General features: G+C 40.9%; 1 protein-coding gene across 2 annotated transcripts in view; it reads right to left on the reverse strand.

Annotated features, from left to right (window-relative positions):
• Nucleotides 1-10657, reverse strand: part of PTBP3 (polypyrimidine tract binding protein 3) — a 123507-nt gene extending 112850 nt beyond the window's left edge. The window contains exons 1-2 of one of the 2 annotated variants that reach the window (XM_074953519.1): nt 10494-10657; nt 2758-2791 (exon numbers count right to left, since the gene is read on the reverse strand). In XM_074953519.1, coding sequence (XP_074809620.1) covers nt 2758-2791; nt 10494-10657 — 198 coding nt within the window. The remainder of the gene's footprint in view (nt 1-2757; nt 2792-10493) is intronic. The other variant, XM_074953521.1, reaches the window with a different exon arrangement.
• Nucleotides 10658-13542: the final 2885 nt, after the last annotated feature.

Consider the following 13542-nt stretch of genomic DNA (forward strand, 5'->3'; position numbering starts at 1 on the left):
TACTAAAAAAAAGTTACTTTTAATTTTTAAATAATGAAAAGATAATCATAGCCTATTGTGTTTGGCTTTAAAGGCTGAAACACTTATCTATATGGATTCCCCCTACAGCTCCTGAAACTAGGAAGATGTCAAGACCTATAGGCAAGGATTCTATTTGAAGCTCGATCTCAAAAGGATAAAAATATGGTGATAGTTTCTCTTTATAATGTTCTCTGAATTTATGCTGTGTTCAATGAGCCTGTTGCATCATGGTTATGATTTTTTTTTTTAACATAAAAAGATGAATTATACCTCTAGTTTAACCCATCAAATCTGCTTACTAAAAATCAAATTCAGTCTTTTCCTCATGCTTTTACTGGGGGGGAAATACTTTAGAAGGAAGAAAGTCGACTAGAATATACTCCTGAGAAAGAGTCCCCCTTCTGTCCATAGAACATTGATCTCAATGCTCAAGAGCGTTTTCTCCCAAAACTCTAGGGGAGATATTATCTAATCTAATTTATTTCCCCACCCACCCATCTAGTTTTTAGTCATGGGATTTCATTCTAGAGCTGATCAACCAGAATGGTACTCACCCTCACCAAACTTAAAAATTTTATCTAATTACCAGATTCCTATCCCACCTCCCTCACTTTTTTGTGTGATCTGATGGTATGGTACTGCACGCCTAATCTTGGAAAATCATTGTGCATAAGCCTAAAAATACTTACATGCCAAAATGTCAAGTCCTACGTACACAAATATGACTTTAAATGTTTAGAGTCTGTGAGGCAATCTTAATTTTAATCACAAATCTGTCTACCTATGAATTAGGGCTGTCAAGCAATTAAAAAAATTTATCTCGATTAATCGCACTGTTAAACAATAATAGAATACCATTTATTTAAATATTTTGGATGTTTTCTACATTTTCAAATATATTGATTTCAATTACAACACAGGATACAAAGTGTACAGTGCTCACTATATATTTATTTTGATTACAAATATTTGCACCTTTTAAAAACAAAAGAAACAGCATTTTTCAATTCACCTAATACAAGTACTGTAGTACAATCTCTATCATGAAAGTTGAACTTACAAATGTAGAATTATGTAAAAAAAAATAACTGCATTCAAAAATGAAATGTAAAACTTCAGAGCCTAAAAGCTCACTCAATCCTACTTCAACCAATCGCTCAGACAAACAAGTGTTGTTAAAATTTGCAGAAGATAATTCTGCCCGCTCTCGTTTACAATGTCACCTGAAAGTGAGAACAGGCACTCGCATGGCAACAGTGTAGCCAGCATTGCAAGATATTTACATGCCACATGCGCTGAAGATTCATATGTGCCTTCATGCTTCAACCACCATTCCAGAGAACATGGGTCCATGCTGATGATGGGTTTTGCTCGATAAAGATCCAAAGCAGAGCAGACTGACACATGCTCATATTCATCATCTGAGTCAGATGCCACCAGCAGAAGGTTGATTTTTTTTTTTTTGGATCGTTCGCATTCTGCAGTTTCTGCATCTGAGTGTTACTCTTAAGACTTCTGAAAACCATGCTCCACACTTCGTCCCTCAAGATTTTGGAAGGCACTTCAGATTCTTGAACCTTGGACTGAGTGCTGTAGCTATTTTTAGAAATCTCACATTGGTACCTTCTTTGTGTTTTGTCAATTCTGCTGTGAAAGTGTTCTTAAAAGGAACACGTGCTGGGTCATCATCCGAGACTGCTATAACATGAAATATATGGCAGAACGCAGGTAAAACAGACATACAATTCTCCCCCAAGGAGTTTAGTCACCAATTTAATTAATGCATTTTTTTTTCTAAATGAACATCAGCAGCACGGAAGCATGTCTTCTGGAACGGCGGCTGAAAAATGAAGGGGCACACGAATGTTTAGCATATCTATAAATACCCTGCAACGCCGGCTACAAAAGTGCCATGCAAACGCCTGTTCTTACGTTCAGGTGACATTGTAAATAAAAAGCAGGCAGCATTATCTTAAATGTAAACAAACTTAAATGTAAACAAACTTGTCTGTCTTCGTGACTGGCTGAACAAGAAATAAGACTGAGTGGACCTGTAGGCTCTACAGTTTTACACTGTTTTCTTTTTGAGTGCAGTTATGCAACAACAAAAAAACCCTACATTTGGAAGTTACACTTTCACGACAAAGAGATTGCACTATAGTACTTGTATGAGGTGAATTGAAAAATACTATTTCTTTTGTTTATCTTTTTACAGTGCAAATATTTGTAATTTGGCATTTTTAAACACAATTGTAAGACTCCAGTTTCTTAACACATCATGCACAAAATCTGAATGTAAAGTGGGCTTGAGAACTAGAGTCTCAGACAGAAAACATACGTAATGGGCCTTAAACAGAAGCAAAAAAAACCTGACACCAAATGTCCCTGTCCCAGTTTTCTATGTCCCTGGTCCTGAGTGCAGAATACAAGCTATTACTGCTCTTCATAAACAATATCTATTTGTAACACTAAATTCAATTTCCAGTGAATAAACATTTTAAAGTTTGGTCAGAAAAACTCATATGGACTCATGAAGGACAGGAGATTGACTGCTGAATGCTCAGTTTTTTAAAAAATGTTGAAGGCTGAAATAAAGGTACAGGAACATTGCTAAGACATAAATAGCACAATAATACATGATTGATATGAACATCAATATGGTATCAACAAGAAACAGAAGTGCTATAAATAAAGAGGGTAACAAGTGCATATGGAAGGACAGAAAAAGATTCCTACCTTTAAACCGACTGCTATAAGATCTGTAACAACACTGTATGAAAAAAATGAAGAGAGAAAATGGAAAAAGTTAGAGAGCAAGTTATTGCAAAGTCAGTGATAAATAAGGTTAAAGAAAGAAAGAAAAACATTGTTATAAATTATAAAGGAAAGAATGTGATGAGTTGTGGAATTTTTTTGTTTGTTTTATTTTGTTTTTCACAAAGGAAACTGGATAATCTAGTAATGCACGGTATGAAATAAAGCAAAGTTTTAGCTGGTGGGAGCAACAACAAGTGATAGCAATTCCGCTCAGTCACTGTAAAAAGGGCATATACAATTATGTAATTTTTCATTTTGACATAATTCCTCCACACACACCCCCCAAAAAAAAGTAAAAGTAAAAGGAACACTGGACTGCAACATTTATTTCTCCCCTGCCCCTGGAATTACAAGTATGTATCAAGTCTATTTTTGTAGCCCAAATTTCCACTGTTCTTCAAAACTGAGCTTGTATGTATGGATTTTACAGAAGTGAGAAAGTTACATTTTAAAAAATCATTTCCTCCCGCAGATCAGGAAAATGTCATGAAAATATGTCAATCAAGAGGATCTCAATTAAATCTGTCCTTTCCTACCCTCAACTGCTTCACCAGAAACTAAGTTAGGGGTATCAAACTCATTCTGTAGAAAGAATTCAACTTTTTAAACTATGGGGTTGGCAATGCTGAAACTAAGTGGCCAAAAATGTTAAATCAGGCCCACAGAATCACGAAGATTAAAAAAAAAAAAAAAAGGGGGGGGGGGAGGTTTTTGCCTTCTGTTTTTGCCTAGTATTTGATTTTGAGTCTTTAGAAATTTAGACATTTTTAAGCTTTTCTCTGCAACCATGAGGGCCAGGAATGAACTTTTATAAATGAAAGCTGAGATTCTCACCTAACCACATGACTCCAGAACCTGAGGCTTTTATGAATACACCAAATGTGGCAAGAGTGGCAATAAAATCATGAGAGTTCACAACACTGGACTGGGGTATAAATTTAGGACTACGTGCTATTCTCAGTCCCACTAATGTCAATGAAAAATTTGCATAAAGATGGATGGTAGAATATATGACCTTTATATATTAGCTAAAAGTTCAGTTACTATTTCTTCAGAGCTATCTGATATCCAGCTTCACTCAGTGGGGAAAATATGCTTACATTTATGACACCCACTATTCTTGTCTTGTCTTCCCTTTCTATTCTCCTTTCTCCATTTTTCAACCACTTCCCTGACTGTCCCTCTGTTCTTTCTCCTGCATTTCCTTCCCTGCAGCAACGTCCAATTCCCATTCCCAGTGGGAAACACTTCCATACCCTACCCCATACCATCCATTTAACTGAACAGCAATAAAATACAGTACTTATGGATATGTCTACACTACAGCGGCTCAGCAACACCACTGCAGCTTTCCTACTGTAACACTGTAGGGTAAATTTTTTACCCCCTGTGCTATGTAGGTCGGTCAACCTATGTTTTAGATGTAAGCCAGGCCTTAATACTGGTATTAGTACCATCTCTAAGCTTTAGAGTTCTCAACACCCCAATGAAATGAATGAAGGGCAAAGGGCAAACCTCTAAAATTCATTGTTTCAAGCTACTTGGCGTCTCAGGAAGACAATAGTGAATCATACTCTGTTTATATTTGAGAAGTTTTCTAATGTGGATCTCTCAAATCTCTCTTGTTGAAGCTGTTCCAGTTTGTATAAATAATTATATCATTGAATTGTGCCAGAGAAAGAGACTGACTCTTTAGTTCCATGGGCAGGGCAGACACACCTCAGGTGAGAAATACATGTCCAAATATCAGGGAGAAGAGTGAACTGAACCAAGATCTCCCACATCCGGGGTGGTGCTAAGGGTTTAGAGGGAAACTCTGCCCCAGATCCTTATGAAAAGCAGAAGAACAGCTCTGTATAGCTCTCTCCTGCAGCCTATGGGGAAGAGCTGTATTTCATGACCCGCACAAGATCATCCTGCAAGTGACCACCAACGATATGCACATTTGCCATATAAAGACAACGAAGGGGTTACCAATCAATGATCCCTTAGAAAGGATCCTGCTTTGGGAATAGACCAGAAAGTCCAACAACTTTGCTGCTCCTATCTGAATGTTATACTAGTTTTGGATCATCACTCTTGTGACTGTGTACACTGCACATATAAAAAAGTTAGTAATGCTTTGGTTAAATTGTGAGGTCCTAGTGAACACTTTTTTTTTTTTTTAAATACACTAAAGCTGTGTTCTTTTGATCCAGTTGCTCCTAGAATTTGCTACTGAGCCATGATGATCTGTGTCCTCCCTAACCGGTTTAAATTCCATTGTGCATGCATCATGTCTTTTAATGAATAAGCATGGCAGAAAGTTGAACTGACTTTAAGTGCTATGACTAAGAAAATTCATCTCAGAGCAGTCAGATCAGTGGTTACACCACTGACTTATGGATGAATGTTCATTCACCAGCTTTTGGGACAGAGGTTTGGGGAAAACTGGATTAACAGTAGAAACCAAGGAAAGTGTTCTTTTCCCCTTCATCCTGCTCTCCTGGTTACTATACCACTTCTGTTGAAAATAGTTTTATTTGCACGCTCATTAAAACACAGACTCTTATTTTCACACGTTCAAGATTTTAAAAAATAACCATTTTCTTCAGGTGTTGTGAAAAATTAAGCTTGTGGAACACAAGACTACCCAAAACAGAATAATGAACATTTAAGCAAAGTTTTATTAGTTCTCAACGGCTCATGCTCTAAAACATTTAGATGTGATGTGTGTCAGAGGGGACCTTTCAGAGCGTGAGGAAAGAATCTTGAGGGATACTTCTGCATCTACAGCCACACCTTTTAAGATTGAAAGAGACCATTATGAACATTATATCGTACAGAATCAATTTCCTGAGCTATATTTTTCAAATACTCAAGAGTTAAGCTATTAGCTTCTTTCCTCCTCAGTACAAGCTGAAAGCTCTAGGAGACTATTCACCTGCAATTAACAAGCTATCCCTTAAAAGTTTTAAATTCCAGTACACTCGATCATGCACCAACAACTGTGTTCAAATGCCTGATCTCTTGTCATGAATTTACGAGAAAAAATTATCAATGTTTCACTTCAGTCACAGACAAAACGACATCAAGGATACAGATATTGTGCAATTGTTGAATCATCCAGAGTACACTAAGAAAATTACAAGTACTGTGCTCTAACCATATTTTCATTACACAATTAAATCCAACTCTATCATTTCCTGATGTAATTATGGCATAGATTTGCTTTTAAAAAAAACGAACACACAGAAGACCACTACATTATTTTATATGGTTATCATAATTTGTGATCACAGGAGGTGCCTGAGCTACAGCTCAAACGGTGTAAGAGATCGAGAGAGACTGTTAGCAGAGCAATGTGTTAGGGTCCATCCCACACAGGTTCATAACAGCCAGAGTTTGTTAACCTTTAGGGAATGTTCTGTGGCCCATCAGGAGCTGGAATATGGCTGAGGAAATACTGGTGGTGGTTTATTAATTTTTTGTTGTATGCATGTTGTTGCTGGTGTGTTGTTAGTAAGTGACAAACTTCATGTATTAAAAATATTTAAGTTTGTCAAGAACATCCAGAGCTTGGGATAGGTGCTCTTTTTACATAGTAGGTCTTGTTTACACATTGTTTTTGCACTATTTAAGTATACTGGTTTAGAAACACAGTTAAATTGGTGCAAAAAGTGTTTAAATAAAGCTGAAGTGCATTATAAATCTAAACAAAAGTTGTGGCCTATGAAGCCTTAAGAATTATAGTGAGCAAGAAATTACTGCAGCTTTAAGGCTAGAACATTGTGTGTGGAATTCCTTGTCAGCTGGAAGCAGTTGCAGCTAGAGACTGAACCCAGTAACAAACTGGCTGGATGTATCTTGTAAATGAATACCTAATAACTGTGCTTACTCAATTCATTTTTATTGTTCCAGTATTTCTTGTTCCAGTATTGTTCCAACATTTTTAAATAAGCTCAGTTACTTTAGTTGCAACAATTGTTGCAACTAAAGTACCTGAGCTTATTTGAAAATACATATTTTCCTTTTGTTTTTGGTAGACCCGACCCCCTCCCCAAAATCACAATCACAGACGAAGTGATTTATACTTTTCCTTTAATCTTGCTACTGGATCTAAAGTAATTAAAATGCAATTTCCCCTTTACTACATTCCACTGGGACAATGAAAGAGGGAATCTGTTCCTCCTTCTGGTTGTCATGCATTAGAACAATGTTGCAAAGATCAAGTTCCAAACTTCATAGAGGAACACATGAATCCTCCCTGATTTAGTATAATCTTGCATTCTAAGCATTGATTTTAGGTATAAATTAACCTTAGTGTGCCATAAAAATGAAGTTCCTCCTGTATGTATAGTTTACATAACAGCTTCAATACATAAAATGCAACTTCTTTCTGAACAAACAGTGCTATAAAATATTTTAATCGTTTTGAAGATTTATATAATTAAGATTTTCTGTTATGAAATAAGTTCTTAAGAATTTAAGAATAAAACCAGGTTAAACTGAATCCAATCCTAAATTTTAAGTTATTATGCCTTTCTTGAAGGCTTAAGTTTTCAAAAGTGACTACCAATTTTGGCGTTTCAATCTGAGAAATCCACAAGGGGCCCAAGAGTGTTTAGGTGCCTTCAGAGTGTTTGTAGGTGCCCACTAAATATAAAACTTCCTTCAAGTCTCAAATGGGCACCAAAAACTGGAAACAAGGTCATCTCAGTTTTGAACATCTAAGCAGATATCAACAACCCTAAGATCCTTTACCAAAGGCAAATGAGGTTGTCAAAAGCAGGAATTGGATGTGCAAAAAAAGTAATTCACCTTTAACTAGCCCAGCTGTACTTAGCTACTGAAACTATGTTGTGCGTCACACACTATTCTAAAGGCTGTAATAAAAGACTATCATCTGCAAAACAAAATCTGTCCACTTTATTAGAGGCTTCACATACAGCTACATAAATACAATTAAAACTTATTCAAACCTATACAATTTGTATACTGTTCACTATTTATACACAGAAAAGGATGCTGTTCAACTTGAAATCTAGTCACTTAAAAATTGAATTAAAAGTATTTTCAGGTATTATACATCTACCACCTAGTACCACTTCCATTTCCCCATCCTGCTTCCTGTTGCAGCCTTAAAATCTACATTAACAGGAAGAAATGATTAAATAGAGAAAGAAACTAACTATACAAAGTGGAAAAGACAGAAAATGCCTAGACCTAGGAGGAACCCAGAATTTTTGTTTAATATGAAATTCTGTGATGGGGGGACGGGGGGAGCAGCGGAAATCTGTTTTGGAACAGAACCAAAAAAAACCGCACAACCTTAAGTTTCCTTTTAAAACAAAATCCATTAGAAAAAAAATCATTCTGATCAGAACAAAATATTTGTTTTACTTTTCAAATTTTTATAATAATATTAGAGAATATAAATTTGTTTCAATTTTTAAAATTTGTTTTTTCAAAAAAGAAAATCATAACTTCCGTACCAATAAGGTCAAAACCTTCAGTTCCATTTAACAATATGTTGTCAAAACCCACACATTCTGCAAAACATGTAGCTTTAGATGAATCAGCATTTTCCAAAAGAACATTATGTTGGAAGACTGCCAACTTTATTATTAACATTTATGTAGCACTAGAAGACTATGATCAATTTGGGCTTCATTGTGTTAGGTGCTGTACAAATATAGAATTTCCATAATTTGTTTCAGTATTCTTAGGTGTTACCTGTAAGTACTCTAAGTAAAAAAAATAATAAAATAAATAAATAAATCAGATGTGATTTTAAATTAACAGAGAAATGGGACTGGCTTTGAAGTATCACCATGTACTAAAAGTCAGACATCCACAGCACTTTTCTTCCTACTGTTGTTACAACATATATATGATTACGGAAACTCAGTGTAATCATACAAAATATTTCTCCAGTTTGTCATCATATTTTCTTTTTTGTTTAAAAACCAATATTGTCAAGGAAACTCACAAGTAATTTTAATTTTATTTTTTAAACCAACTAGGTTTTGAATTAATAGCCTCCCCTTTAAAATTTGTTGTAAAAGTGTACAGATTAATACTCCAATTCTGTAAACATATATGCATGTGCTTAACTAGACAGGTGAGTAGTCCAACTGAAGTCAAAAGGACTACTCACTGCATAAAGTGTTAAGTATTTGCAGGAGCAAGGCCTTAAAGTTATCTTATAAAATGGTATTTAAAGTATATAACTAAAGATACAAATTGCTGTCTAACCTTATGTAATAATATGGTGAAGCAGTTATGCTTCATTCAAACACAGAACTCTGTTTCCACATCAATACTCCTATTGTGCTCCAGTAATATAGTGATTGTAGTTCAACATACCAGAACCCAGAAGTTTCATGCTTCATACAAAAAACATAGCTAACGTGAAGGTATGGACTTAAATTGCAGCTTTGAATTACAGTCTTCAAAAATATTAAATTGTCACTTTACAATTCAGAATTGTGAATTCAAAACAGCATGTGTCTGTTTAATTATGTTTACCCTAAAGTGGCAAGAAGGTACTTAGAAGTGTATCTCTGTGATACACCTAGCAAGAGTCCAGGTTAATTGTTGAGAATATGTAAAACATTCACATAATCTACCATGAAATCTTATTTGACATTATATGAAGTCACTCCGCTCACCACTGCAAAACAGGAGTAACTATGTTCAAGTCAATGGAAGTACACCAGCATACAATCAAGACTTTGGCTTTGACAGATTTAGGTATCCCCAACCGTTGTTTACATCAATATAACGTGCAGTCTCCTCCAACAGAGAAAACTCGACATCACAAACAGTCCCCTACAAATCAGAGTATTGCTGTAGTATATCCAACCCTTTCACCTAAGGCCACGCAGGGACGCTGCCTGATCCAAGTACTCCGTGAAACGATCATGTGCTCCGACCACAACCCGCAGCCTGGGAGGCTCCGCTCCTTGATGTTAGCAGGTCCGCACACCGCCCCTCCCTCCCAGCAGCCGGTCGAGCCTGTCCCTGGCTTCTCCAGCACGGCGCACGCTGCCTTCCAGTCCGCCTTGTTTTTCGCCCCTCTGCTGACCGAGGGGGACCAACAACCAAACCGCGCCAGAGCTTCCCGGGCGCGGCTCCTGCACGGCACTTCCCCTTGCCGACGACAGCAGCGGCAGCTCCCGCTGCAAACCGAAACCTCCCCCCCCGCCGCCGCCGCCGCCCCCCCCCCCGGACCCGCAGCCCGGGGCAGGAGGGGCCGCGGCGGCCGGGTGACACGGCCGCGCAGCAGCGTTATCTAAGAGGGAGGCACCGGGGCGAGCGGCCGCTCTGGCAGGGGCCTCGCGGCTCACAGCGGCGTCGCCCTCGCCCCGGCCCCGCACCAAGTTTGAGCCTCACCCGCTGGCAGCAAACAGAAAAGTTGAACCCCCCCTCCCCCCCCGGCCCCGCTCGAGGGCCTTGTTCGCCCCCCCCGGACCCTCCTCAGACAGCGGGAGCGGCCCCACCGGCCCGAGGGAGGCCAGTCACCTCAGACACAGGATCAGCCCCGCCCCTACGGGAACCCTCCGCTACCCGGCCACATCCCCCCCAGCTCCACGGGCAGAAAGCGGCCGCCAGGACCGAGTGGGCGCAGGGAGGAGCGGGGCGCGCCCCCGGGGGCCCAGGCGCGTACTCACCCATCCATGGCACAGACAGGAAGAAGCGGCGAGGGACCGGGGGAGGGGGAGAGAGCGGCGCGGCGGCGGGTGCCACAGAAGGGGAACGCGAGAAGGATGGGAGAGGAGCCGGGGTAGGGAGGGACGGAGTGAGAGCTGAAGGCGGGGCTGCCCCTTCTGCGCATGCGCCGCGGTGAGACCGGGGGGGAGCCCCCCCCTCCGCAGACGACACACCCAGGCCCAACCTCACGGCGAGGTAGCGCGCGCGCGTCGGGACCAAGCGCCCGACGTCGCCGGCGGAAGGCGGGCGCCCAGGCGCGCGCCTGCCTCGCCCCGCCCCGCCCCGCCCCGCCGTTTCGAGCGGGGCCGTTCAGCGCGCGCCACACACACACACACACACACACACACTCTGGTAACCCTCCGCGTAAGTGTGGGCCAAGCCGCCCCCTCCTTGCCCTTTCCTCGCCCCCAGGCTCCTCGCGCGGGGCGCGCTCCCGGTGGCTGGGGCGCGCTCTGCTCCCGTCGCGGCCGGCGGCTCGTTTCTGTCCCGGGCTGGCGCGTAGCTGACCCGGGCCTGGGGAACAGCCTCATGCAGAGCGAGGGGCCAGGCACCTGGCCCGGGAAAGAGGGTGTGACACCCCCCCCCACCTCCGTGAGGGGTCGCGGGGCCCTGGAGACGGGCTGGGGGGGCCCTAGGGCTGGGGGTGTCACCGCCTGGCTGCCAGGCCCCTGTGGAGAAATCGAAATCTCCCGCCCATTTTACTTTACTTACACAGGCCACCTTTTGGTGGCGCCCCCTGAGCTCCAGGCCTGCAATTCCCCCCCACCCCCCCGAGCCCTGTCTGTAGCTCTCTGGGGCATCATGCACCCAGCTCCGCTCTGGGCCAGGCAGGGTGATTCCCCTGCGTTTCAGGGGCAGAGAGACGGGGTGGGGGGGTCCTCACCCCGCCCAGGACCGGGCTCTGCCTTTGTTGCTTGCAGAGGTGCCCTGCGGTGAAGCTGCCACCTGTTCTGCGATGCATGCCTGAGCCCTTGTGCCGTGGCTGCATCAGATTCAGATGAGCTGGGGGGATTTCTCTGCCTCCTTGGGTATGGCCAGGTGTGTTACTGGCCCCACCGCTGTCATGGATCGCACTGTGGGTTGGCTCAAGTGAAAAGTTTATAAATAAGAAAAGTAACAAAATACCAGCGTGAACTGTAGCTATATAAAGGTGTATTTCAGTGTTTCCTTCTGTCTCACTCCTCTTAAGAATCATAGACACCAATCCCTTACACCTATGAGAATCCTACGGCATCACCGCTCTGGGGCAAAGAGCTGTCCATGTGGATTCAGCTGCAGATTGGGGGTCTCAGAACATAAGTTCTTGGCATAAAGGACAATGGCCCCATCTGTATTTGTAGAACATGTAGCGTAGTGGCACCCCAACCCTGATTGAGTCATCTGGGAGCTACCACAGTACAAATAATAATGGTGGCTATTGCAGAGGACAGCTGGAGTCACTATACCACATGCTGACTCAAAGGGTGATGGTACCTTCTCAAGCCTTTTAAAGTCAGTCTGCATTCCCAAACTTGTGCTGAGTTAAGGTCTCACATGAAAAACATGTGAAAGTCTGTGGTTTCAGATGGTTTCCACCCTAGACCAGGTTATGGTTAGATGCTTCAGAATGAAAGCAAAATTAAGGGTGGGTAAAGCATACAATGGAACAAAAAGACATTAGGTTGAATCCCATGCAAACCAAAACCAACAAGCTTCCCAGTACTCTGATCTCGCCCTGCTGTCTAGACTCTAAACAGAAGACATGATAACATTTTTACTGTAGGAAGATTAAAATGAGCTGAGATCAGAATTACAAATACTTCCTGTAACTTCAGGTTTTTTTTAATTCATGTATTCTAAAGTAGTTGGAAGTGAAATGACAGCAGGTTCGTGCAGATCAGAGAAAAATATGGGTTTAAAATATGAGGGTCACCCTTCAAAATGAAGAAGACAGGTGAGGGCTCAATTTGTAAGATTAATTTTATATTCTTCCCCCCAAATACAGAAGCAAAACAAACTTACCTGATCAAAAAGCCACATTATGGGCCATTGAAGTAGAATCCACAGATACTTGGCAGAAAACATGAATTTGAAAGTGCATCTCCTCCTGAACCTTAATCAGGTCCTCTCACTCAAAATTTGTGATAATGAAAACACCATCACTAGAGAGAGGGAAATATTAATAACTCATTTTAGAGTCCTTAAAAAAAGTCTTTTCCTTAGAGGTTATGCTAAGAAAAAAGCCCCACTGTTTTTATGGCAGAATACAGATGTTTCTTATTACAAGCTAAATTTGAGTCTGATTTTAAAATACTGCGGAGGATATTCTTATAATTGGTACAAAAATAGAAAATGGTCAGTCTCATCAACAATATTCTAGACTTCACTACCATACAAAAATCCTAAATTCACTTCCATTCGCTGTTGGTACCCAAGGCCAGTAGAGATTTGGAACAAACATTAATTACCTTGTTTTATTGCTGCAATGGAAGAGGAAAGCTAACTTATTGTGATAGGTCTGGTGACCCTGCCTATTACATCGATGGAGAATAGTAGAAAGAAGACACAGTTTAGGAGAAGGCTCTCTCAGGGTTAGAAGAATTAAAAGAGAGAAGAGGGAAGGTATTTTTATTTTCCCTCTCTCCTTAATTTTGATAGGAAGCAAACTTGTGCTTTTAGAGTAGATTTCCCAATCTCTATGCCATGTTTTCATTGTTTCTCTTTCAGTAGCTGCTTATCTTCTCTATTTTTCTCTCTTTCTCTGGTTGGTTGCCTCTTTTGACCTTTGTCCGCCCTTCCAACTCCAACAAGGCAAATTCTGTAGAAGGCAACAAGGCATTTCTGTAGAAGTTGGGTGGCATGTTAATCCCTGGTGTAACTCCTTTGAGGTCAGTGAGGTATAAATTTTACATATATATATATATATATATATATAGTATTCCACTCAACTCTTTTAGAAAGTTATTGGAAGATTATATGGTTGTTTAAAAGTGGTATATGTTATATACTTAAATGGGGCTTCCAGGAAGC

Source organism: Natator depressus, chromosome 5 (assembly GCF_965152275.1).
Source record: "Natator depressus isolate rNatDep1 chromosome 5, rNatDep2.hap1, whole genome shotgun sequence".
NCBI lineage: Eukaryota > Metazoa > Chordata > Testudines > Cheloniidae > Natator > Natator depressus.